Raw genomic sequence first — 27,348 nt, forward strand, 5'->3', positions numbered from 1 at the left:
TTTAGAATCCGGATCTTCACCATGCACATATCCCAGTGGTTCACAATCCAGGGCAGTTTTTCTCCCACCGCACCCCGGGGACATTTGGCAATGTTCGAAAAGGCTCTTTGGTTGTCATACCTTGCAATTGTGCTACTGGCACCTAGCGGATAGGGGTCAGGGATGCTTCTCAACATCACGAAGTGCCCAGGACAGCCCCACAACAAAGAATCGTCTGGCCCCAAATGGTGGTAGTGCTGAGGATGAGGAACCTGCCTGGTTCTTGGATGGCATGTTCCTGAAGGAGGCGTGATGGCCTGGCCCCTCACCCAGCACAGAATCCACTGCAAGGCACATTGGCAAAGGCAGACTGGCAGAAAGGTGTAATGGGGCACCCATGGCTGACTTTGCACAGGACAGACTGGGGCCTTGGCAGGAGGGGGAAGGTCTTCCTGGGGAAGGAGACGACCAATTTTGAAGGCTGGTTTGGGGGCAGGCACAGGTTTGTGCCTCATCTTTGGGCATCTCCCTGGTTCAGGTGCCTGAAATGCTGCCCTTTATAGCCTCATCAGCCTTTTCTCACAGCTCCGTGCTTCTGAGCTCTGGCAGGAGGTGACCTGGTTTGATGTTCATTAGCTTTTCCCTGTGGCTTCTTGGCATCCAGTGCCCCCTGTGGTGCAGGTGACCTCATTGTGGGAGACACTCACCCCATGTCTTCACTTCTTTGTTCACCAAATGCCAGGGGCACACCACAGGCCAGGGCCATGCAGCTACATTCGTCCACTCCCGTGACCCATTTGATTGCTGCCTCTTTGGAGACTCGCAGCGACATTGGTGTCTGGTACCAGAGTGCAGCTGTACAAATTACTCTCCACCAATTCGAGTCCTTCAGAAGTCCCTGGGCACTGGGCCCCCATGTGGCTGGATGTGTTTATCAAAGCCTGTGTCTGACATTCAGGTGCACCTAGCAGAAAGCCAGCATGCACTTCTAGGAGACCAGCCTAGCCCTGGCTTCCGGTTAGGAGGCTCAGCCTGATTCAGTGTGAAAAGCCACCAGCCCTATAGAGTGCTGTCACATCCTGGGACCAGCCTCCCAACTGCAACTCAGCCAGCCCTAGTTCAACCTGGAAAGACGTGCAGACCCTGGCACCGTGTTTAGAGGAGTTCCGGGGCAGCGCTCGGTGGGTGGCTTCTGTGGACTTTGCTGCTTGCTCCCTGCCTTGGTGCCCAGGCCTGCCACGTACTTATTTTCCCTGCCTCTTCACCTTTGGCTGCTGGGCAGATGTACAGAGGGCTTCCATGGTGCTGTGAAAGAGAAAAAGAGTTACTGCCATTAAAAGAGCCAAAGCAGAGGGCCGCCAGCTCCTTTCCCGTTCTTTAGGACCTAGGTTGATTATCTTCATATCCTCTCTTTCCAGCTCTGACCTATGTCCAAAGCAACCATCGTACTAATGCCCCGTTCACCCCGAGGGTGCTACTGCTCGGGCCTGTGGGCAGTGGGAAAAGTCTGCAGGCTGCCCTCCTGGCCCAGAAATACAGGCTTGTCAACGGTGAGTGCCCCAGGCGCTGCCCAGCCTTGCCCTGCTTCCTGCTCCCCCTCCCCAGCTCCCTCATTTTACGAGGGGGTGGTGTGCAGGGAGAAGGGTCAGTATCACTTCTCTTTCTGCCTCTTTGTTCTTAACAATTTTCTCTTAGTCCATCTTTGCAGGAATAAATTTTTTTCCTCCCAAAGAATAGTGCCATAAAAACATTAACCACTAAAAACATGTCCACAGCCCAGAGAGACAGAACATTTTCCAGTCATCATTTTTTTCTATCCTTTGGAGCGTGGGTTTGTCTGTGCTGTGCACCAGGGGTGGCTCCCATCTCACCCCTGCCGTCTCCCCTGAAGCCCCCGGCACCTGCATAATGGGAATGTGCTGTTTATTTATTTTCTCCAGTCTTGCTTGGCTCCTCCAATCCAGGTCAGTGTGTTTACAGGCAAACAATTTCTGAACCAGAGGAAGACTTCTCACTCTGCACAGTTTCAATAAATATTTTACCAGGAAGAGAGAAAACATTGAAATCAGCTCTCTAGGTCTTTCCCGGGGTGGTCCCAGGTGGTCTTGGATGCCAGCTTGTGTTCAGGAGGATAAAGGGATAGGCAGGAGGAAGAACCTGTAGCCGAGACACACTGCTGGGTTGAAGGGAGTTAAAAGCACTGCCCCCATGCACACGATGCTCCACAAGCCTAAATAGCCTCTACTGGATTTACTAAGGAAACATGAGACCTGTACCCCAAATATATAAATACGCATACATCCTCCCAATCTGTACATATATGCCATATGATTATATAGCAGGAATACAAATATATATATATATATATATATACACACACACACACACACATACACACAAATACGCCTACAAATACATGTACATTTTTGAAAATTTGTGTATATATTTGTATATACACACAAACGTGTATAGAGCACCCTAGAAGGATCAAGTTTTGAATCAAAATGCTTTTCAATGAGGCCTCCTCCAACTTAGAATGCTAAAGCCACTGAGCCTAGCAAGGAGTCCATGACAAAAGTCATACCCCTAAAATGAAGGTAGAGACCTGAGCAATTAATCTGCCAATTTGATTACTGTGGAAAATTAACCAGGACATTTAGAATAAAAAAAATGCTTTTCCTCAAGTCAATTTTTAAAAATAAATTATTGCAGTAATTCCTTCTCCTTTGGATTATTCCTCGTAAGAGAAATTGTAAGGCAAAATTTCCAGCAGTGTTAGGGAAGGCTCCTTTGTTACGATGATCAGCAGTCTACCTGTGGCTGCCCCCTTTGCTTAGGTGAGTGTGTGCACTTGTCGTTAAGGGAAGGGACAGAGGGAGCGTGGAGGGGCACTGTCAGCGGAGGGAGGGTCTGCAAACACAACAGCAGTACCCTCACGAAGAGCATGGCTTTATGGAAATCATTGTTTCAGTGCTCTATTTTATGATGCAGACACTCTCATTCAAGGGAAATTTTTTTTTTTAATTTAAATTGTGTTCAGCACAAAAATCATGAAGAGATGAAATTACCTCCCTAGATTTTCAAAAAAGTGTAATAGAAAAAGCTCATCATGGTTTTTGCTTGTCACCAAAGAGCCATGATGGGGCTCTTCTGGATAATTAAGAATTTGGAGACTACCTTAGAATGTTCACATTTCTCAAAGGTGTTCTTGATAAATACAAGACATCATGAGATTTAAGTAAACCCATTGAAGGCACCTAAGGCAGGAAGCGGTAACCTTGAGGTCTCTGCAAACGTCTCTCTGAACCCAGAGCTCTGGGCACTGTCTGATCCTCTGCAGTCATCTGCTGGCCTGGTTCTGATCTTCACATCTGTGAATCTCTTACACCTCCAAACCAGTAAAAACAGAAAAACAGCCCCACACTCGCTCCCACAAAGTTCATCGGAAGACCCCTCTTAACAATGGTGGGAGTATGTACAGGCACAACTTTCTGAAAGGTGAAAGACACGATTGGTTAAAGCGCTAACTGCGGAACCCCCGTGACCCTGGGATTTAACTCCTAGGATTTTATTCTGCTCCAGCACCCAGATATGCAGCGAGAGATGTGGCAGAAGCAGAGTGAGAAACAGAGGCAAACCTCTGACTCTGTTAATTAGCAGGTTTGTGAAATAAGCTGTGATAAACCCATGTAATAGATTCTAAGGCAGCTATTAAAAATAAACCCGTAAAATTATTTGATGTTGGTGATATATGGCTAAATAAGGGAGGGGCAGAAAACAGTTTGCTCAGCAGTGTCCAGGGGGTAACCTCATTTTTGTTTAAAAAAGCACGTTAGTCTATGCTCAGAAAAAAACCCCGAAGAAACATCCATACACCAAACTGCTTATCTCGGCAGAGCTGTGTACAGTTCAGATTTTTGTTTACAGTGAGCATGAATCCTCCCTCCCTCTCTCCATTCCTCCCTCCTTCCTTCCCCTTTCCCTCCCACCCTTCCTTTTTTCCTTCCCTCCCTCCTTCCTTCCTTCCTTCTCTCCCTCCCTCCCTCCCTCCTTCCTTCCTTCCTTCCTTCCTTCCTTCCGTCCTTCTTTTGAGGCAGAGTCTTGCTCTGTCACCCAGGCTGGAATGCAGTGGCTCAGTCATGTCTCACTGCAGCCTCCAACTCCTTAAGTGATCCACCTCAACCTCCCAAGTAGCTGGGACTACAAGTGTGTGCCACCATGCCCAGCTAATTTTTTTTTTTTTTTTTTTTTTTTTGGTAGAGACAGGATCTATGTTGCCCATTCTGGTCTCAAATTCTTGGCCTGAAGCAATCCTCCCGCCTCAGCCTCTGGTTTCTTTTTTGACTCATATATTATTTAGAATACGCCTGGCTTAATTCACACCTATCTGGGGATCTTCCTGATTGCTTTATATTCTTGATTTCTAATTTAATTCTATTACGGTAAAAGAACACACCCTATGTGATTTTGATCCCTTGAAATTTGTGTATATGGTCTATACTGGTGAATTCCAAGTGTACTTTTTTTTTTTTTTTTTGAGACAGAGTTTTACTCTTGTTGCCCAGGCTGAAGTGCAATGGCATGATCTTGGCTTACCACAACCTCTGCCTCTCAGGTTCAGGCGATTCTCTTGCCTCAGCCTCCCGAGTAGCTAGGATTACAGGCATGCACCACCATGCCTGGCTAATTTTGTATTTTTAGTAGAGACAGGGTTTCTCCGTGGTGGTCAGGCTGGTCTCGAACTCCCAACCTCAGGTGATCCACCCACCTCAGCCTCCCAAAGTGCTCGGATTACAGGCGTGAGCCACTGCGCCCAGCCCCAAGTGTACTTTAAAAAAATAGGTATTCTGCATTGTTGGATATAGTGTTCCATAATATTGATTAGAATAAGGTGTTTGATAGTGTTCAATTCTTCTATGTCCTTAATTATTCTCGCTCTTCTTCTTATGTCAGCTATTGAGAGAGGTGTGTTAAACTCTCCCGACTCTTATTTTTAACTTTTTACAATCATCTGCCCAAAATGTCAAAAATCTCCCAAATCTTAATTGTGGATTTGTCTATTTCTCTGCAAGTTTTTGCTTCATGTAATTTGGTATTAAGCACATACTGTCACATCTCAGTATCCATGGGGATTGTTCCAGGACCTCCCTTGGATACCAAAATCCAAGGATGCTCAAGTTTCTGATACAAAATGACATAGTATTTGCGTATAACCTACGTACATTCTCCTATACACTTTAAATCATCTCTAGATTACTTATAATATCTAATATAATGTGAATGCTAAGCAAACAGTTGTTATACTGTATTGTTCAGGAAATATTGACAAGGAAAAAAGACGGTACATGTCTTTTTTACGTTCACTACAGATGTAATGTTTACCTCAAATGTTTTCAATCTGTGGTTGATTGAATCCATGAAAGTAGAAACTATGGATATGGCGGGCCAACTGCATACAGTAAGGATAGTTAGATCTTATTGGTGAAGTGGCCCTTTTATTGCTAGGAAAGGTTTTGCCTCTCTAGCAATGCTCATCTTCTTAAAGTCTACTTTGTCTGATGTTAATGAAGTTTCTCTAACTTTCTTATGATGTGTGTCTGTATGATATAGCTTCTATTCTTTTCCTTTTAAACTACCTGTGTCTTATAGTCTAAATATGTGTCTTGTAGACAGCATGCGGTTGGGTCTCACTTTTTTTAAGAGATGGGGTTTTGCTCTGTTGCCCTGGCTGGAGTACAGTGGTGCGATCATAGCTCTTTGTACCCTCAAATCCTGGGCTCGAGTGAACCTCCCCCCTGGCCTCCCATGAGCCTCCACGCCTGACCTGCTTCTTGTTTTCTACTTGTGCCATCTGTTCTTTGTTCCTCCTTTCCTGCCGTCTTTTGGATTAGCCAAATATTTTTTAGTAATCCGTTTTCTTTTTTCAACTTCCTTTTTTAGCTGTATCTCTTTGCTTTATTTTGTTAGTGGTTGCTATGGGGATTAAATACGCATCTTTCGCTTGTCACAGCCTGTTTGGGGTGAATATGACACCTCCCCGTGTATATCAGAGCATTGCAGCAGCAGATTCCCATTTACCTTACTGCTGTCCTTTGTGCTGCAGGGGACATACATACATTTTGCTTCTATGTACGTTATAAACCCTACAATATCTTATAATAATTTTTGCTTTAAAGAGTCATTCGTCGTTTAAAACAGTGAAGATGTAAGTGGGGAAAGACTTTAATATGTACCCACCTATCAATACGCTTCACTCCTTGGTTTACATCTAAGTTTCCATCTGGTATCATTTTCTTTCAGCCTGAAGAACGTCCTCTAACATCTCTTGTAGTGAAAGTGTGCTGGTGACAACGCTTTCATACATCTGAAAATGTCACGATTTCACCTTCATTTTTGAGAGATGTTTTGGCTGCATATAGAAATCTGTGTTGACAGTTTCTTTCTCTTAGCACGTTAAAGATGTCATTCTATTGTCTTCTGTCTTACGCTTCTTCTGATGAGATCTCAGAGGTTTTTACCATTGTTGCCCTACATAGGAAGCACCTCCCCTGCCCCCAACTGCTGTTAATATTTTCTCTTTAGCTTTCAGCAATTTGACTCTGATGTATCAGAGTGTGACTTAACTTTTGTGTTTGTTCTGCTTGGATCTCAGAGATTCTTGGATGTGTGGGTTGAAATTTTTAATCAAATTTTGCAATTCTCCTGTCATTAGCTTCCAGAATATTTCTTCTGCCTGACTCTCTCGTTTCTTGAACTCCAGTTCCACGTACGTTAGACTGCACGGTATCGTCCTCCAGGCCTCTTCGATTTGGTTCTTTTCCTCCAGTCCTTTCCCATCCCACTCTCCACTGCAGTTTGGCTACTTCCTGTTGCCTCTTTTCCTGTCTTCAGATTCACTGATCACAACACACCTACTGATTTGTTTTATTTAAGATACCATATTTTCCAGTTCCAGCATTGCCATCTGGTTCTTTTTCACAGTTTTCATTTCTCTGCTGAGATTCTCCATCTGTTTACTCATTTTAACTATCTTTTCCTTTAAGGTTTTAAATATACTCATAATAGCTGTTTTGAAGTCCTGGTGTGCTATTTCTGACATCTGTGTCATCCCCTAGTCTGATTCTGTGGCCTGTTTGCTCTCCACATAGGAGTCACACTTTCCTGCTTTTTTGCATGTCAAGAAGCTTTTGATTAAGTGCTGGACATTGTGTTTCCATTTTCGAAGGTCTGGATTGTGTCATCATTCTGCTTTAAGAGTATTGAATTTGGAGTATTAATCCCATTGAAGCTTATTTTTAGGCTTTGTTAAGAACTAGAGTGTTCTTACTGTCGGGATAGAGTATCCCTGCAGCTAAGGTCTGCCCTTTCTGGAATTTCAGCTGAATGTCTAGGGTGTTCAGCAAGGTCTCTCACTTTGGTTGTCAGAATGCCAGCATCTCCCAGCACTGTGTGAATTTCCATTCAGTTCACAGCTTCCCAGCAGCTTTTCTCTACCAGGCCCCTGGAGTCTTACCCTGCACATGTGAAGCTTCATATTGGCAAAGGCTTAGTGACCCCCTGTGAGATTTCTAGAACTCCTTGTGTGCACAGCTCCCTCCTCTCCATTGCCCTGCCCTGCAAATTCTGGCTGTTTCATAGCTCCAGTCTTTGTTACTTCCACCCAGTGAGACTGCTGACCTGTTTGGGTTCCACTTCTCCTGTGCCAGGATTTGAGAAGTGCCCACAGGTAGAAATCCAGGGTGAATATGGGGCTCGTTTTGTGTGTTTCCTGCCTCTCCAGGATTATCTATCTATTGTCTGTCTATCTGTCTGTCTATTGTCCAGTGACTAAAGAATTGCTTCATAGATTCTGTTCAGTTTCACAGCTTTCTATAAGAGAAGTTAAATATGATGCCTGTTACTCCTTCATGACCAGAATCGGAAGCTATGCATGGGTTTGATGTCCCACAGACCTGGTTTGGACCCCAGCTCTGCTCCTGAATGGCAGTGTGACCTAGAGCAGGTTACTTCATCTCTTTGAATCTCAGTGTCCTTATCTAAAAAGCAACAGGTTACTGTGAGGTCCAAATAAAACAAAGCACACTTAGCACAGTGCTTTTGAACAGAGACAACAGAATTGTCTTCTGTTCCCAGCAGCCTTTTTTTTTTTGGAGACAGAGTGTTACTCTGTCACCTAGGCTGGAGTGTTCTGGTGCACTAACTGCTCGCCGCCACCTCCGTCTCCTAGCTCAAGCAATTCTCCTGCCTCAGCCTCCCAAGTAGCTGGGATTACAGGTGTGCACCACCATGCCTCGCTAATCTTTGTATTTTTGGTAGAGACGGGGTTTCACCATGTGGGCCAGGCTGGTCTCTAACTCCTGATCTCAAGTGACCCGGCCGCCCCAGCCAAAGTGCTGGGATTACAGCCATGTGGTGCTTTTTAACGATGAGGCAGTCCACTTGGAATATGAATCTATCCTATTGTGTGGCCCCCGCCATCCCATGGAGACGCCCTGCCAGCTGGAACGGCCGTGGCAGCAACACACTGCCCCCTGCGAATGTGGGTGCGAATGTGGACACACTTGAGGCAGATCACTCAGAGATGAGCAACCCCCGCCCCCCCCCACCGCCCCGCCACCGCCGACGCCCAGCACATTGACCCTCCGCAGCCACCCAGAGGGCGCGAGTTGTGCACAGCAATTCCAGGCGCAGCGAGGCTCTGCAGGCTCCTCTGTGGGCAGCAGCCTCGTTAGTGTCTTCCCCGCACCGTCCATTTTTAATGTGTTCTTTGCCAAATGCATTCCTTTTCATTCCAACTCTCCCTCTTCTTTATTTCCTGGCTCCTTTTTGATATTTACTTTTACTTGGACGCATATCCACACACAGAAAAATCCTTTTATACTTTTTTCAGTGACCTTTTTTTTTTTCCCCCCAGCAGGCAGCACTGGGGGTTCTTTTTTTCTCATCCTTCCTCCTATTTAAAATTTAATGGGTGTCTTTCTGTTCCCCTCTCCTTCAGTCGGCTGTGGGCAACTGCTGAAAGAGGCCGTGGCAGACAAGACCACGTTTGGCGAGCACATTCGGCCCTGTTTTGAAAAGGGGATGACAGGTAGGCCACGTTCCCACTACCTGTCACGATCTCACAGGCTCCAGAGAGAACTTTCTCTTTGTGCGGCTCTCTGAACATCCAGGGGCTCAAAACTGGGGAGAACAGCCGGGAAATGGAAACGGGGTTTTCTCGTAAGCAAAGGCTCTGTTGCCTGTTTCTGATAAGGCCTCTTGGTGTCTGAGCCCGATCCCCGCTGAGGTGAGTTTGTGGATGTGGCAGGGTTATCCCTGATGGTTAGAATGTTCCCATTTCTCAAGACTGTTTGCTTTTCATAACTGGTACCACTTAAAATTGAGAGCCAGGAGAGGCCGCAGAGCTCCCCCTCATCCTTTTTTGTTTTTGAGACAGGATATCAATCTGTTGCCCAGGCTGGAGTGCAGTGGTACAGTCTCGGCTCACTACAGCCTCCACCTCCTGGGCTCAGGTGATACTCCCACCTCAGCCTCCCAAGTAGCTGGGACTACAGGTGCATGCCACCACACCCGGCTAAGTTTTTGGGTTCTTTGTAGACATGGGGTTTCTCTCCATGTTGCCCAGGCTGCTCTTGAACTCCTGGGCTCAAGTGATCCTTCAGCGTCGGCCTCCCAAAATGCTAGGATTACAGGCGTCAGCCACTGCCCCCACCCCCACATCCCTTATTATTTGGTATATAAAAATACTATGGGCAAGTATTCCAGTTTAATCAGCCCTCAGAAGCCGGAGGGTTCAGACAGCTTTGCAGATGCGAGCGTTGACCGGCATTGGTCCTCAGCAGTTAGATGCTCACCTGTTTGATAGGGGAAGCAGGACCAGATCCTCTTTCCAGGTGCCCTCTATGATCCACAATCTGAAAGCGTTCCTAGGATCTGACCCCGGCAAGGGCACCTTTGGGAGCATCCTAGCCCAGCTTCCTGAGTCCACAAAGGAGCCACAGAGAAGGGACTGAGCTGCTGAGGCCACACAGCCAGCTGGTGGCTGGGCTCCTCTGGCTCTTCCGTCTTTCTCTTCCCTGGGCATTGAATTTCCCATTTGCCCAGACCGTCTCCCCTGCATATGCTGCAGCTCCTCCTAGCAGTCAGTGCACACCCAGTTGTCAAGTCTGATGTGAACACATGCTTATTGTGAAGAAAATTAATTCCAGAAGCAGCTACCGTTACAGTGAGCAGTGCGGGCACTGGCCAGGAACCCTCCTGGTGGAAGCTGGTTATCTTCTACCGCCTTAGATAGGGCAGGTTGATGAGGAAATGCATGAAAACAGACTGTGTCCTCCCAGCCATCCGCTGAACGGGCCTCCTGGGGAGATGTCCTAGCCGGCCCTCCCAAGATGTCCTAGCCCACAGGGTGGAGTTCAAGTGTGCCAAAGGGGAGCCATCAGATGCAATGATCTGTGTAGGCGCAGGGCAGTGAGCGGGTCTGTTCCTGCATCTCTGCGGTGTTCACAGAATGAGGTGGAGGCGGGAGGCACCTGGGAGGGTGAAAACTAGCAGGAGCCCTCACGCTTCCCAGGCTGCTTCAGATTCCAGTGCTGCCCTCACCAGAAACGTGGCACCAAAAGACCACCTTGCCCTTCTCAAAGGCCCAGGCTTCTTGATGGCATGAGAGAGGGAGAGGTCCCTTCCTGCAGGGTTGTCCTGAGGACCAGCCATCATCCACATGCACAATGCCTGAGAGGCCACAGGGCAGCTGTCACTCTTCAGATGTCACGGTAGTGGCTGGGTGCAGTGGCTCACACCTGTAATCCCAGCATTTTGGGAGGCTGAGGCAAGTGGATGATTTGAGCTCAAGAGTTCAAGACCAGCCTGGCCAAGATGGTGAAACCCCATCTCTACTTAAAAAAAAAAAAAAAAAAAAAAAATTAGCCGGGTGTGGCAGTGGGTGTCTGTAATCCCAGCTACTCTGGAGGCTGAGGCAGGAGGGTTGCCTGAACCCGGGAGGCAGAAGTTGCAGTGAGCCAAGATTGCATCACTGCACTCCAGCCTGGGTGACAGAGCCAGGCTCTGTCTCAAAAAAAAAAAAAAAGCCACAGCAGCAAGCAGCAGCAATGGCGGAGCACCTGCGGCATCCCCAAGCACAATTTCTCTCCAGTTCTCTCCAAATTCCCATTTACTGGGGTGGGGATTAACACTCTAAAGAAGATTCGAAAGAAAACATGAGTGAATGGGATACAAAATTAACCTAATTTATACAGTTTCAGGTGTCGCTGGTAGTGCTCCATAGCAGGTCTGGAAGATCATTTAATTCCCCACTAACAAGCTTAGTGGTTCAGAAACAGACAATGACCAAGCAACTAAGGCCGTGCTGACAACCGGCCAGTCCCGGGAAGGGTCTGTAGGAATTCTTTCACTCTTCTTGCAGCTTCCTTGTCCATTTGAATTTTTTCCAAAATAGAAAATTACAAAAATAAATATTTATATGGTTTCTAGATTTGCAGTCCTTCCATAATGCTAAAATGCACACTCTTGTCTAGAGAAACATCCCTGATGATCTTAGGATACACTGAGGCCTGAGTCAGCGGTGAGGCCCATGAACGGTGGCAGCGGGGGTGCTGTCCTTCTGTGCATTCCCACCATCGGTGTGCCGCTGCCCCTTCCCTCCCTATCTTTGCCGTCTCTGGGTATTGCCAGCGTATTCGTCTTCTGTTGCTTCTATAACAAACTTAGTGGTTTAGAACAACACAGATTTATCTTGCAGTTCCGCAGATCAGAAGTCCTAAAATCCAGGTATTAGTAGGGCTGTGTTCCTTCTTGGAGCACTTGGGAGGATTTACTTCCCTGCCTGTTCCAGCTTCTGGAGGCCATCCCCATGCCTTGGCTCGTGGCCCCTTCCTCTGTCTTCAAAGCCAGCAGAGTAGCAGCTTCCAATCTCTCTCTCTCTCTGACCTCTGCCTCTGCGATCTCATCTCCCTCTCCGACTCTGACCCTCTTTTCTCCTTCTTAGAAGGACCCTTGGGATTCCATTGGGATCACCCAGAACAATCCAGGATTATCTCCCCATCTGCAGATCCTTAATTTAATGCCCCTCTGCAGAGCCCTCTTTGCCACATCAGGGAACATACGCACAGGTGCCAGTGATTGGACATCTTTTTGGGAGGTCTTATTCTGTCTACCACGGCCAGCCATTTGAATCTTTGCCAATTTGTTAGGTGACAAAAGATGTATTTATTTATTTATTTTATTTATTTTATTTTATTTTTTTGAGACAGAGTTTCGCTCTTGCTACCCAGGCTGGAGTGCAATGGCACAATCTCGGCTCACCGCAACCTCCGCCTCCTGGGTTCAGGCAATTCTCCTGCCTCAGCCTCCTGAGTAGCTCAGATTACAGGCATGTGCCACCATGCCCAGCTACTTTTTTGTGTTTTTAGTAGAGACGGGGTTTCACCATGTTGAACAGGATGGTCTCAATCTCTTGACCTTGCAATCCACCCGCCTCGGCCTCCCAAAGTGCTGGGATTACAGGCTTGAGCCACCGCGCCCGGCGATGTATTTATTTTTAATTGTGGTCTTTTGATTGTCAGTGAGGTTGGTAACTTTGAACATATTTTTAGAAGACAACAGGTCATGTGTATTTTGTCTTTGTGAGCTACCTCTTTATAGCCTTGGCGTAGTAACTGTTTTTCCCTTTGCCCATTTTCCAATTAAGCTATTTTTTGTCCTAATTGGTTTGTCAGTGCTCTTTGCATATTAGGGTTGCTTACATTTTTCCGTTAATTTTTCTTTATGCGTATATTCTATATTTTAGCTCTGTTTCAAGTCACGTTATAATCTTGTAGTTGTAGCAATTGTTTGGAACGAGAACAGTGACTCATCATAGCATTTTAGTTCTCAGGAATGTCACATGGAATTGTGGAATGTCATGGTCACTGAGAAGGTCATATGAAGATGTTGGTTTTTTTATGAGGTCATGGAGCACTTGGTGTTCTGGTCTCCTCACCTCCTCTCTCCTCACCATGTGACAGCAGCCTTATCGTCCTTGTTTTATAGGGAGTTGGCACTTACAGGTCCTTAATTAACCATCAGATATGGGCGCCATTTTACAGACTTATTCAAACTGTACCTTTTGAATAAATGGGATCTTTTGTTAGTTCGTCTTCGAGAGACAGAGATGAATTTGCTTGAATCAAAGCACATAAACTTTGTACACAGCTGGCTTAATTCATCCATCACCAAAAGCAAACCCAAGGAGTCCTTTCAAAGATGGTCCAAGCGCAGAGTCGTTTTTGTGTTTGTTTTTGTATTTGGGGAATGCAAAGGAGGCTGGTGGCGCAATTCCCAATTTTCTATAAAGTTAGCGAGACCCAGATTGCTTCGATCTTCAGTGTTTCATGCTAAATTTTTTCTTCCACAGCTTTTTGTTGATTTAGACGATGTACCTCTATACTTCCGCTCTTCCTACAAAATTAAAGACACAACAACAACCTATATCATATCTCCCTAACAGAAGCAATAAATCCTGTCATTTCGCCAATCCTGATCTCGCAGGGATAACAAAGAATGCATTTACATTCATAACCACTAACAGGGTCTCATTAGTGGGCTGTGGAGGAGCTGCCGAGAGAACCAAAGCGCTCGGCTCCCGGAGCAGGAGCGCTGGAACCACCCAGGTCTGGCAGGGGCCCACTTCACCGCCAGCTGAAACAGGAAGAAAATTTAAATGATTCTCGACAGAATTTGGTTTTGAAGGGAAGGTCAGGCTGAACAGGGAAACTCTGCCTAGCCGACCACAGCCTGCTTATTTATGAATCAGTGCAGCTGGCTGAGGCCCCCTCCTTCCCAATTTGAGCGTTGGTGACATCCGTGACTCAGGGATCCCCTAGCCTGCAGGTGGACCCCACGGTTTAGGCTTGAGGGGTGGTGATTAACTACGTCCCTTCTCCACACCCTGAGTTCTGCACCTGTTAGGAGACAGACCCCAGAGTTTGCTGAGAGCACAGAATGGAGAATTCAGCTGGGAACCCAGGTCACAGTTGGGCTTAACATGTCCCACCGAGGCCAGGCCTGGAGACAAGCCACCCAATGTATGGCCATACCCTAATGGTGGGGACAGGGAGACGGGCCCCCACGCTTGCCCCAGGAAGAGCCCTGACTGAGTGGAGGCAGACATGGAAGGGAATCCCTCCGCACTGCGGGCCAGGGCCAGCCAGCGGGAGGCTGGGAGAACTGAAGGGACTCAGCCCGTCTGGGAGTGACTCTCCGCTTTGGGGAAGAGGGAGGCTGCAGGGTGAAGGGAACAATGGAATTCAGCTTCCCAACACTACCCTGCAACCAGAGGGCCCTCCTGAAACTAGAGGACATGCTGCTGTATCCCCCAAGGCTTTCAGAACTTCTAGAACAGGAGCCCCCAGTTGGTTGCTCGTCCATACCTTTGGGGAATCCATGGAGACATCCCAGATTTCCCTCTTCAAATCCTAGGTCTATTTCAGATAGCTCTGCCCTGAGTGCCAGCAGCATTCCTGGGAACATAGGGAATCACCAGCCACTCCCCTTCCTGTTAGGAGTTTTCATCTCTAAGATTCGGGAGCTTAGCAATTGAGATTATTGTAAGGACACGGAGACCTTGTCACCACGGGGCAGAGGCCCCTAGCACCTCTGAGCTTGCAGACATCACTGCCAGAACACCCTACCATCTAGCCACCCAGTGTAGAAAGCCCATCCTCACCACTCCCCAAGCCAGGTGCTATAGACTCTTCCTGGGTACCCCTCATTGCCCTTGTGGGTACTGGACCTCCTTCTCCGGAGACTCCACCCTGCCCATGCTCCTGGCCGCTGGCCCCCCGCTGGTCTTTCACTGGGACTCCTGCCATTGCAGACTTGTGCCTTCTCTCCACTCACCTTGGAGCTGCATGCCCCAGAGATGTGCGCTTTTGTTACTGTTCATCCCTGCCACCCTCGCAGTCACCATCACCACCGCCACCAGCTCAGCCGAATAGATCCAGATGTCATCTTTCCCGCTGGAGCCTCTTGCTCTATCCCCCACTCCAGGCCTCCTGATGTTATGTCCCAGCCGTGACCTCTGCAGACTTAGTTATGTTCTTGTTTTGCCCTCACAGGTGCTGCCAACACCTCCTCCTTTCGAATCAGCAGCAAAATTAATAACTGTGCTGTTTTCCCATCTTTCCACATTTACTGGGCAAAGGACCCCAGGGCCCCATCTTAGTGCCTCTTCAGTCCCTTGATCCCAGGCTCTTGGTGATGGCACTGTGGACGGAGGACTGGGGAGATGCTTATTCTGTGCCTGGACTTTGAAATATATAGGTCTGACCTCCTAAACTCGTTCCGACTTGAGCTGCAGTGAACAGAACAAATTTATTCCCCAGGGCTCCGCACGTGGCGTTCTTTATGCAGGCAACCTCCATTCCAGTCACCGGGAGTTTGCTCTGCATACAGTAAACAGGGTCGAGCTTAAATCACGCAGCCTTAGTTGCCAGGGAGCTCCTGTCACTTTTACACTGGTACGAAACAAGTAGAAACGATTCTGGGCTTTTGGAAAAATAAGTTATCAGCTGTTTCTGTATCATTCAGAATGAGATGGTTGCCGCTGACGGACGCCATTGCCGCTGTGCGCTGTGGTGACGGTGCAGATACCTTCTTTCCTGCCCGAACTCAAGCACAGGCGCCACCAGGTCTCAGTTCTCTGCTTAAATCAGCGGTGGCTCACAGTGGCCACTACCGCCAAATGATGTCCTCAGCCCCATCCCCATAACTCCATTCCTACCAAAGGGTGTTTGAAAATCCTGGAGGAAAATTCTGGAGGCCCAGAGCTTCCCGAGGAAATCTGCCATTCTGTCTTTGCCGCTTGGAACGTGTCGTTTCCCAATTTTCACTTAATGTAAAACCAACCCTGCTCATGGGCCTGACTCTGTTGTTCAGACTCACCCAACATAAAGAAGTCTGCACTGCTTTATTTTTAGCCTTTCTCATGAGAATTTTAGCCATAAATTAGGGCCCAGGGACCGTTAATGGTGCACATAACCTACTTCCAGGTTGCCGTTGTAATGCTGCAATGCTGGCTCTTCAGCCCCGGCCCGGGGAACTGTCTTTGTTCTCACGTGTTGCTTGGCCTTCTCTGGGGACAGGCTATCCAGGGAGGAGATTAAAAACAGCCAAAGGCGGACCTCATCCTTGTCGGTTTATATCTTTGCCCCAAGTGCGCATGAGATGTTCATCTCAATCTGTCCACAGTGCACTCGGAATGTACTGGAACTGTGTGGTCAGGAGCCTGCCAGCCATGCCACGTCCCCAGCAGTGGAGATTCTGAGTTAGACTCTATAACTTTTCTCCCTCCTTCCCTCCCTCCATCCCTCCCTCCCTCTCTCTCTCTTTCTTTCTTTTTTTTTATTAACAGAGTCTTGCTCTGTCACCCAGGTTGGAGTGTAGTGGCGCAATCTTGGCTCACTGCAACCTCCACCTCCTGGGTTCAAGCGATTCTCCTGCCTCAGTCTCCCGAGTAGCTTCAGATTATAGATGTGCACCACGATGCCCGGCTAATTTTTGAATTTTTAGTAGAGACAGGGTTTCACCATGTTGGCCAGGCTGGCCTTCACTCCTGACCTTATGATCCACCCACCTCAGGCTCCCAAAATGCTGGGATTACAGGCATGAGCCACCGCACCCAGCCTAGACTCTAGCTTTTCATATCTCCCATCTCTCCATACACTGCGACACCTGCCCAGCTGGCTTGTCAACCCAGTTACCGTGAGTCCTAACTGGGAGCTGCCCCAGTGCCCCTGCGCCACCAGCATCTCCCAGCAGCTAAAGCAGTTCAGTTATAGGAAGGCCCACATCCCTTGGCACATAAGACGTACCCCGTTCTTGTCTTCAGGAGAGAAGACAGCTATTTAATGGATAATGACTTTCTCCTAAAAGCGAAAGTCCTGGTGTGTAGAAAAGGTGATGTGGAAGACAGATCATTATCGAGTGTTACCTGCGCCCCACCCACACCCCCCCCCCATTTCCTAAATATTTCTGTCTGGGAAAGGTCCCTCATGGCCTAATAGAACCCGAGAAAAGGCAAGAGATTTGCGAGAGGTTCAAGACACTAATTTGCACCCTTTCTGGTAATGAGACCTCACCCCAGCAAATGCAGCCATTGCCATACAAACAAGCCAAACCAGCCCCAAATTGGGATGATGACGTGTTTTCAAGAGCCTTCCAAGTCCAGATCCCGGGAGGCATGGATCAGAGCTCAGCCAAAGTGCTTTATTTTTAAGGGGGAATTAATATTCTCATCACTAAATGCACACTAAAGATCGACAATAGACCAGCTTTTCTCTTTTGTTAAAAACTTGCAAAGAGTTGCTGAGTTGAAAGACAAAGTAAATCTCCTCATCTGAGGAGGTAAGCGGAATGCTATTGCTTGTTTTCAGCAGAGCAGCCTCGGCGAGCTGCAAACTGTCTTCCCGCAGAGGGGAGACCCTGAGGGACCTCTGCCCGTTTCCAGCAAGCCTTTGCATGCCGTGTGTTTGTACTCGCTGAAGACAGCGCATGACTCTCTAAATAATTTACAAGTTGATTAATAGACTCACAGGGGTATAATTAGAAGAGGGAGAGACAGTGGGTACAGTAACCGGTACAGTGCTTGGGGGAACAGGAGCCTTTATTTTTTTAAAGAAACTTTCTAGGGTGCTGGGCGTTTGAAGATAAGTTGGGAAGAGCTCAGTGCCTCTTCTCTTTTGAAGTGGAAATAGGACAGTTTGAATCCGTCGAGTTTAATTTTTCACAAGCTTTAGGGGCCCCGCAGTGCAACTCCCTTTTTATTATTGAAAAAACTCTACATTTTTCTTTCATTTTTCTACACACACACGCACACACACATACACATACGCAAACGCCAAGCAGTGAGTAATAAACACATTAATTTATCTTATTCTATGTGGATTTCCTTGGAGTTGCCTCTCCCAGGTGTGTTGGCCTCTGTGCCTTTGGCACCCCCCCACCCAGAGCCCCCGCTGTAGGGGGGCCTAGAGGTTGATTAATGGATGCCCCCTGTAATTTATGCATTTTAAGGAACCTTTACCTCGGTCTGACAATGCTTTTGAAGTAGCTCCTTTTTTCAAGTCAAACTTTTGACTTTTCCACTGGGACCGCTACAAAGATTTCCGTATGGAAACCAGGTAGGAGGCTTTTTCAGCCCGAGAGAAAGCTGTGGCCAAGGGAGCCAGCGGCAGGTGTAAAAGTACTGTCTGCATTCCGAGGCCTGGAGGGCCTGGGAATGAGGCCAGTTAGGGGGTGGGCACCCTTGCTAATCAGCAGGTTTGTGCCCCCCCCCCCCCGAGGGTCTTCCTCTTTGATTTCTTTGACTTTCATTTTGAAAGCGTGCATTGTCTTTCTCCAGTAGGAAAACGATGCTTTGCCAGAGGGCGGCCTCGTCCCCAAAAGGTCAGAAAGCTTTTGCTCAATGGCTAGTCCAGTGGGAAAACTGAGGCAGCCAGATTCATTCATGCATCCATTCAATGACATTCTCTCCCCAGGAAGAATGAGCGCTGTGGGAGCGGGGCAGGTCTGGCCTGTGTAGCGCTGTTCCTTGTCACCTGGCTGGAGCCACTACTGGGCTGCAGCCAGACTTCCCCATTGGGCTGAGCGTCAAGTGTTGCTGTGTATCAGGCATCCAGATTAACAAATGGAACCAAACCCAACCCAGACATTTCTGGGAAGTCCAAAGAGAGCCGGAGTGCACGGTGTCATCCGTGCTCTGACCAGAGCTTCTAGAAGCGTTTCCCTCTCTGTGGGCAGCCCCAGCGGCTTCAGAGAAGAGCAAACCTCAGTGCACTCAGCTGTGAAATTGTCTCTGACAGGCCCGACCCTGGAGGCCCCAGGCCTTCTTCTCCAGTCGGGAGGTCTCTCGGTATAGCCTTCTGGGCAGCCCCTGGCATGACCAGAGCTGTGCCCCAGCCCCTCACACCTTCCCCTGCCCCACCACCACGGCAGGTTCCCTCTGGGAACGTCCTCGCCTGACGGGAGCTGACACAGGTTCTTTCTCTTTGGCTGTGAGGGGTGGGGAAGAGGCGGCCCCAGTGACCCTCTGCAGCCTCTACACCTATGATCGGGGGCGTGGGACTTACTGGGGTTTGTCACCCAGAAGCTGGCTCTCAGGTTTCCCTGCGCCAGGGAAACGGGAACTTGGCACAGCCTCCTTAGATATGGAGGGAGGGAAGCGGGGACCACACCTTGCAGCTTCACACCTGTCGCTGCTGCTCTGGGTGACAAGGGCACACCCGGCAGAGAGGGCGATGGACAAGAGCAGAGGGGCATGGGAGGGGGAGAGGAGAGGGAAGAGGCTTCCTGGCATACAGAGGGACATATCTGCTCCCACCCTCTCCTGGGGAAGAGCCTGTGGAGGCCAGGGGATGCGGAAGGCAGGGCTCGGGGAACTCCGACTCCTCACCCACAGGCCTTACTTGATTTACCCATCCACGATCTTGACTGCAGAACTCTGACATCCTCCCAGACTCTGGTTGGTTTGCTGGGAGATGAGGTGGCCTCATCTGGGACCTCCTCACCCAGGGTCCCCCTGTTTCTGCTCACACTGTCTGCCTGGCCGGCTGCTCCGAGGGCTGAGGAGCCAGCCCCTCAGGGCTCATGGTGGGAGCTCAGCTAGGGTTAGTGTAAGAGCGAGCCTGTGGCAGTTGACCTGGGTCTCCGTGGTGTGGACAATCCCAGGATGACCTGCCCCAGGCACCCAGGGCGGGAAGCTGCCCTCTGCTGTCTGCGTTTCTGTTTAGGTGAGGCACCTCTCCACAGGCAGCCCAGCAGCTTCAGATAATTAGTCTTACAGGAACAAAGAGGAAACAGGTCACAAGGGCAGCGGGCAGCCTGAAGGGTTACTAAGGGAGGCGAGTGACTGTCACTCCCAGATGGGAGTGGGCCGGGGCTACAGGTCAGGTTCAGAGTCACACAGACTTGGTTCCCATTCGGACCCTGCTTCTCCCCGGCTGTGCTACCGGGCAAGCCACGTGCCCCTCAGAGCACCCTTCAGCTTTCCCATCTGTACGTCAGGCGAGCTTTCCTAGGATCCCATTTGTCAGCTTGCTCTGTATGAAGGGAACTGTGTCTGTAATTCACTGATTACTTACTATGGTCACTGATTGCAATCACTGATGACTCACCATGACTGTCAACAAGGATGGAGTTGCTGTCGTCATCATCTTACTGTAGTAATGGTCCTCACAGCAACTCCTGTCGGGTGTGAATATATTTTATATATGGGGGGGGGCTGATATTTATTTATTTCCTGTGACTGCCACCAGCTTTGGGGACCTGGTCCCTGTGGTGACTGGGAACTGCCAAAGCTCCAGTTTGCGTTACTCTGATGCTCTGTGACATGGTTCAGCTGTGTCCCCACCCAAATCTCTTTGATTTTGAACCGTAGTTCCCACAATCCTCACATGTCATGGGAGGCACCCCGTGGAGGTAATTGAATCATGGAGGTGTTTACCTCCGTGCTGTTCTCGTGATAGTGAGTTCCCATGAGACCTGCCGGTTTTATAAAGGGCTCCCCTCTGCCCCTTTGCTCTGCGCGTCTTGCTGCCCCTATATGTTTGCTTCCCCTTCTGCCACGATAGTAACTTTCCTCAGGCCTCCCCAGCCTTGCAGAACTGTGAGTCCATTAAACCTCTTTCCTTTATAAATTGCCCAGTCTTGGGTATGTCCCCCAGTTATCTCTTGTAGCCTAACAAGCTATCCCCCAATTTATGGCATAGAATGACCCCAAGTTTATTATGCTCCTAATGTAGTGGGTCAGGGGTTGAGGCAAGACATGGCAAGGAGGCCTCGACTCTGCTCTCTACTGACTTGGGCTTGGGTTGGATGCCTTGAACTACCTGAGAGAGCTGGGCTGTCTCACCCAGGGACTTACATTTGGATCTCAGTTCTCAGTTCTGGTGTCAGCTTGGTTCCCTGGTTCTTCTCCACCTTGTGTCCGCAGGGCTGGTGGGTCCAAGACAGATTCTTCATCGCCATGCCTGATGCCTGGGAGGGCACACTTGGAATGGCTGGGGCCGGCCAGGCATCTCCCTCCTCATGGCCTCTCCATAGGGCCAGCTTCGCCTGCCTTGTCACGTGGTGGCTGGCTGCCCCTGAACAAGCACTTTGTAGAGTTCGAGGGTGGCAGTGATTGGGGTGGAAGGTGGGGCCAGAGGCCAGGCTTCCCATGACCTCACTGCAGACACCTCAGCAGACACTTCTGTCTGGTTCTACTCACAGAGCTTGCCAGTGGATCCAGCCCAGATTCCAGGGAGGGAATTGAGACAACCCCAACCCCGCCCCGGGAAGAGTAGCATAGAAGGCATGGCCATCTTTAATCTCTCACCCCAGGGGAGGCTTGACGTGTGAATTTCAGTTTTGTTCAGGATGGGCTGCACCACCTGCCCTGAGGCAGCCACAGCCTCAGCAGCCCTCAGGAGCTGGGTCCCCAGGTGACATCAGGTGCCACACAGGGGCCTACTGATACCTCTGCCCAATGCTGTGCTGGTGAAGAGGAGGAAGCCCTGGTTAGGAGGTAAAATGAGTTGCCCAAAGGCAGGCTGCAAGTGAAATGCAGAGTGCAGGGCAGAGTTCGGGCCTCTGGTCCTCACCACCACAGTGCTCCTCCTAAAAGTCAGGTGCAGCAAGCAGCCCCAGCGCTGTGTTGGCTGGATGCAAATCCAAGCTCCACCACCTGTGAGCTGTATGGCCGTGGGCAGGTCACTTCCTCTTTCTGTGCCTTAGTTTTCTAATCTGTAAAATGGGATTCTGTAACTACTTCTTTCGTAAGGAGAAAAGTACATGAATTAATGTTTATACTAGAACAAAGACATGCTTTGAACAGGGTCAGGCTGATCATACGTGCTATAGCCCACATGCTTGGTGAATCAATAGACTATCATATATTTCCCTCCTGGAAAACTAGGCTCATGGTTCTGTTGCTGCTGACTCTCTTCCCACAGATTTTGTGGGCTATGGCATCCTTGCTGCCTTTGAGATGTGGGAGAAAAAACTGGTTCTAAGCCCTGAGTTCATTCACTGGAAGGAAAATCATGTTCCTTAAACTCTCTGATCTGCAGTGTACACTTAGTGAACACATCCCACTTTAAAACAGTCCAGTTCATATGCAGACTGGCTGACCTCTGCTCATTTTCCCAGGTACTTTGATATTCCATGGAAAGATGTAAAAATGTACTTTAAAATAGGAAGTATCAAATATTCTGCACAGTGTGGCTAGCTGAGCATTTCCAATAAAGAAGTCTTACTAATTGGCTAAGTGATGTACCAGTTGTTTATAGAAGAATGGTGATTTTTGAATGGTCTTTTTTGTCATCTAAAACTTCATTAGAAAGGGACACACTGGCCGGGTGCAGTGGCTCACACCTGTTATCCCAGCACTGTGGGAGGCCAGGGCGGGTTGATCACTTGAAGTCAGGAATTCAAGACCAGCCTGGCCAACATGGTGAAATCCCATCTCTACTAAAAATACAAATATATAAATATATATTAGCTGGGTGTGGTGGTGCGCTCCTGTAATCCCAGCTACTCAGGAGACTGAGGCAGGAGAATCTCTTGAACCCGAGAGGCAGAGGTTGCAGTAATCCAAGATCACACCACCACCCACTCCAGCCTGGACGACAGAGCAAGGCTCCTCCGTCTCAAAAGAAAGAGAGAAAGAGAGAAACAGAGAAAGGGACAAACTGAAAAGTTGACTGTTGGGCAGCTCTGCCCCTCAGCTAGACATGCCAATGCCATGTGGGCACCTCGATCTTGTGTTTGCCTTTTGCCCTAGTAGACATGGTAAAGGGAGTGACAAAGCGGGTGGCCCTCTCCGAGGGAGGAGGGGCACAACATGGCCTTCTGGTCTGCAGGGGCACCCAGGGCTGATGGACTTACTTCTCTGGACTTGACAGAAAATCCAATGTTAAAAACTTGTTGTTTTCTGGCACCATTGTCTGCCAAGCAATTTTAAACGTTGTTAAGCAGTAGAGATTAGAATAGAAACACTGGAGCCAAAAGAGCCGTGGAAGACACCTGCTTCATCTCCTACTTGGGAAACCAAGGCCTGGCAGGCTGGGGGTTTGTCTGGGGCAAGTAACTTGAGTTTCCCAAAAAGCAAGCTAGATACAATGGGCTTTCCCCTCCCTTAGGAATTGCAGGGTGCGGCCGATGGAACAATCCTGGTTTCTCCTCATTATCTTCTCCAGGGTTCAGAAATGTTCTGTGCGTTGCTGGCAGCTTTCCTTGGGGGTGCAGTACCCAGATTCTGCCAGCAGGTGGTAGTAAATAACAAACAAACGGCGTGACCCACGGAAACACCTGTCAGGTCCCGGCACTCGGGCGCGGCGTGGCCTTCAGGGCACGCAGGATTTCCGGTGACAGCAGCGAGGCAGGCTTGCCGGCCCAGCTGCCGGGAATCAGTGCTGTACCGAGAGTGATAGCCTCCATAGATGGGAGGCGTGCGGCTTTCCCTGAATTAAGTCAGGGCCTGGGCAAAGCTCCCCGCAGCCTGGAGTACAGACCCCGGCGGGATGTGAGCCCCATTCTTTCAAGCACCAGGCTGTGTGAAATGGAAATTAAAAACAAAACCAAAAGTAACCCCTTTTCCTCCTCCACAGTCCTGTTCCTTTTTTTCTAAGACTCCTCGACCTCCCAGATCCTACTGGGTCTCCTTCAGGAGGGGTGGGACCCAGGGACCCTGGGACCAGGAACTGTGCTGGAAGGAGAAAGAGAAGCGAGTGCTGACTCCCCCACGAACCCTGTGGCTCACCTGGATGTCGATTTCAAGGGGGGCTCGAAGGAGGAAAGAAGTTACAAGGGGCAGCTTGGAGCGAGTGTGTGGGTGAGGACAGGGAGTGTGGGTGTGGTGTCGGCATGCAGGTGTTCTGTGTAATGAGGGCGTGTGCTTAGTGAACTCTGTGTGGATGGGTGGGTATACAGCGTGTGTTGTGCATGGGGGGTGTGCAGGGGTGTGGGGGTGTAATGTGTGTGTGTGCAGGTGTTTGTAGCTGAGTGCATGAGCACCTGTGTATGTTGTGGTGTGCCAGGTGTGCATGCAGACATGTATGTAGTGTGGGGGAGTTTATGAGTGTGCACGGAGGGGTGGCGTGTGCAGGGCACGTGCAAGGGTGTCTGGGGAGGGGCTCAGCTCTTTCTGATCCGCCCGAGGGTGCCAAGGAGGGTCCAGCAATCAAACTCGGGGTGTTTTTTACCTAACGGTAAAAAACCTTCAGCCACTGGCTGAAGGAGCTATTTTCTTTTTTCTTTCTTTCTTTTTTTTTTTTTGGAGACGGAGTTTCGCTCTTGTTACCCAGGCTGGAGTGCAATGGCGCGATCTCGGCTCACCGCAACCTCCGCCTCCTGGGTTCAAGCAATTCTCCTGCCTCAGCCTCCTGAGTAGCTGGGATTACAGGCACACACCACCATGCCCAGCTAATTTTCTGTATTTTTAGTAGAGACGGGGTTTCACCTTGTTGACCAGGATGGTCTCGATCTCTCGACCTTGTGATCCACCCGCCTCGGCCTCCCAAAGTGCTGGGATTACAGGCTTGAGCCACCGCGCCCGGCCCGAAGGAGCTATTTTCTTTCCTCCCGTTTTTGTCCTATCTTAACGTGCCACCCCCAGCAACCTTAGTGCCCCTCCTATCATCTCCCCCAACAGAGTCCCAGGGACAATAACTGATGGACAGAAAGCCAAGGTCCCTGCAGAGCCAGCTCTGCCATGAGGACAGCAGGCGGCAGCATGGCGCAGCAGAGCGGGGAGCTCCGGTGCCTGCCGGAAAACTGGAAGCCGGCCTGGGTGCCCTCTCCGGGCCCTTTCCTACTCGCACCCATCAGCTCTGGAGCTGGATGTGACTGATGGTGACAGAAACCAGACCCACAGCCTGGGAGGAGTCAGGGCTGCCCAGTTCCACCTCATGGGTGTTGGGACTCCTGTTGGAACGGCTGTGCAAGAGTGAGCCCGATGGAATCCTGGGCCTTTAGGCAGGACTCCTTCCCCTTGGAGATGGGTGGGTGGGCCAGGGGCTGCGGTGGGGGATGGAGGCCTGGGAGCATCCCGCTTGCCACCATGGCTCCCCATCTACCCCCATGCCAAGCGCCAATTACACCCAGCCCCTTGGGGAATAAACACATTGAGATTTTGATAACCTGGAGGTCAACTTGAGGACTGCCATCTTTTATGGAAGATCTTGAGGAAAAAAAAAATCCGAAACTGTGTGGGGTGGACTTATGAAATACTGGGATACTCATATCTTGCACTTGGCTAAATTTAAGGTTGACAGGGCATTCCAGAGAGGCAGCCCTTGGCGGTAGCTTGTATGAAGGCTGAGATGTTCACTGTCAAGCCCAGAAATCAAGCCTGAGGCATCTGACTTAATGGGGAAAGACTTTTAGACTGCACCGAAAGATCTCTATCTGCGAGCAGGAGAAAGGGCAAGTGGACAGCGTTATCAAGGGGACTCAAAACTCCTGGCAGAACGCAGCCAACGAGAAGCAGCTCCTGTGTGCTGAGCTGGCCGGTCAGACCACGTGGGGCTGGGAAAGTCAGGGGGCAGCAGACAGGAAAAACCAAACAAGCTGCAGCAAAACAGACTCCGAGCCTCGGAGGCTGGGACAGGAGACGCAGGTGGGTTTGGGGACATTCCACCAGGGGCAGGGTCTTCAGGGTTCACCCCTCACCCCTCAACCCTCGTGCTGCCACTGAGGAGAGATGCCGACTGGGAAAGGTCGGTAGCCTTTGAGGCAGAACCCAGTGGGGGCTGTTGCTTGTCTTGACCCAGATGGAGACCCCTACCATGATACAGGACCCCTCTGCGCTGGGAGGGGCCAGGGGAGCCCCTTAGCTATGAAGCCCCCGTAAGGATCTGTGAGCAAAAATGTGTAGCAACACATTCCATGTAAAAAGTGAAAGGGGCCGGGCGCGGTGGCTCAAGCCTGTAATCCCAGCACTTTGGGAGGCCGAAGCGGCTGGATCACGAGGTCAAGAGATCAAGACCATCCTGGTCAACATGGTGAAACCCCGTCTCTACTAAAAATACAAAAAATTAGCTGGGCATGGTGGCGCGTGCCTGTAATCCCAGCTACTCAGGAGGCTGAGGCAGGAGAATTGCCTGAACCCAGGAGGCGGAGGTTGCGGTGAGCCGAGATCACGCCATTGCACTCCAGCCTGGGTCACAAGAGCGAAACTCCGTCTCAAAAAAAAAAAAAAAAAAAAAAAAAAAAGTGAAAGGGACTTGAGCGAGGGCCAGCGGGAGCTTTCCCAGGACTACCGAGCGCAGGCAGACGTGGGCAAGTGTCCGTGACGCCAGGCTTCTGGGCAGAGCCCCCGGAACTGGTGGAGTTACAGGACGGAGGCCACCCACACCCAGGTCCCCCCAAAGAGAGAGCCACCCATGGCCTTCTCGGGAGATTGCATCTTTCGCTGCTTTAGGAACAGTCTCTCGCAGGGGCCATTTCAACCTCTTTTAGGCATCAGATGGTTTTCTTTCAAAAGCATACCACATTTGTAGCGGAAAACTTTGAACACATCTAAAAAGTAGAGGGAACAGAATAATGAACCCGGGGGACCCATCGCTAGTATAACGTGGCCACCCTTGGTGCAGCCAGAACCGCCCCCTCTGACCCCAGAGAGACCCGTCCCAACAAACCCCAGCCACCAGCGCTTATTCTTTTGGCTGCATGTTTAATTCACGACTGGGTGGCCACGTGGAGACGCATGGAGTTCCTGAGAGGGCGGCTGTCTCCTGGTGATTTTCTGTTCCCGCAGTACCTGACTCGGTGCTCGGTGAGAAAAGTCCTGGAGTTCTCTGGCCCATGCACACTTGAGGAACTCAAGAACTTTCTGGTGTTTGGAAATGGGGCCCTTTTTTCCTCCCTCCCCCCTCCCTCTTTCTCTCCCTCCCTTCCTGCCTCCCTCCCTTCCCTTCCCTTCCTCCCTCTCTTCTCTTCCCTTTCCCTTCCCCTTTCCCTTCTCCTTCCCTTCCCTTCCTTTCTCCTTCCTTCCTTCCTCCCTTTCCCTTCCCCTTCCTTCCTCCCCTTCCCTGCCCTTCTCTGTCTGTCCATCCTTCCTTCCTTCCTTCCTTCCTTCCTCCCTGTTTATTTAGGTGCCTTCCATCGGCCCAGTACTGTGCCAGGTGCTGGGTTATAGCAACAAGCCTGACTCTACTGGGGGAATCCCTGCTTTCTCGGGGTGGAGGGTTGGGTGGGAATGCAAGTATTGCATCAATAATTACCGACGTAGGCTTGTGACGAGGCCTTCCAGGAAGTGCTGACTGCTGAGCCTGTGTTTCCTGATTCCTGCAGAGAGGGGCTTGTTTGGGTTTCGGCTCAAAGTGGGAACCAGCG

General features: G+C 49.8%; 1 protein-coding gene across 1 annotated transcript in view; it reads left to right on the forward strand.

Annotated features, from left to right (window-relative positions):
- AK8 (adenylate kinase 8) overlaps positions 1-27,348 on the forward strand; it is a 155,655-nt gene that overhangs the window by 53,277 nt on the left and 75,030 nt on the right. The window contains exons 9-10 of the mRNA XM_003935911.4: positions 1,398-1,529; positions 8,978-9,067. Coding sequence (XP_003935960.2) covers positions 1,398-1,529; positions 8,978-9,067 — 222 coding nt within the window. The remainder of the gene's footprint in view (positions 1-1,397; positions 1,530-8,977; positions 9,068-27,348) is intronic.

Source organism: Saimiri boliviensis, chromosome 2 (genome assembly GCF_048565385.1).
Source record: "Saimiri boliviensis isolate mSaiBol1 chromosome 2, mSaiBol1.pri, whole genome shotgun sequence".
In the NCBI taxonomy this organism is placed as follows: domain Eukaryota; kingdom Metazoa; phylum Chordata; class Mammalia; order Primates; family Cebidae; genus Saimiri; species Saimiri boliviensis.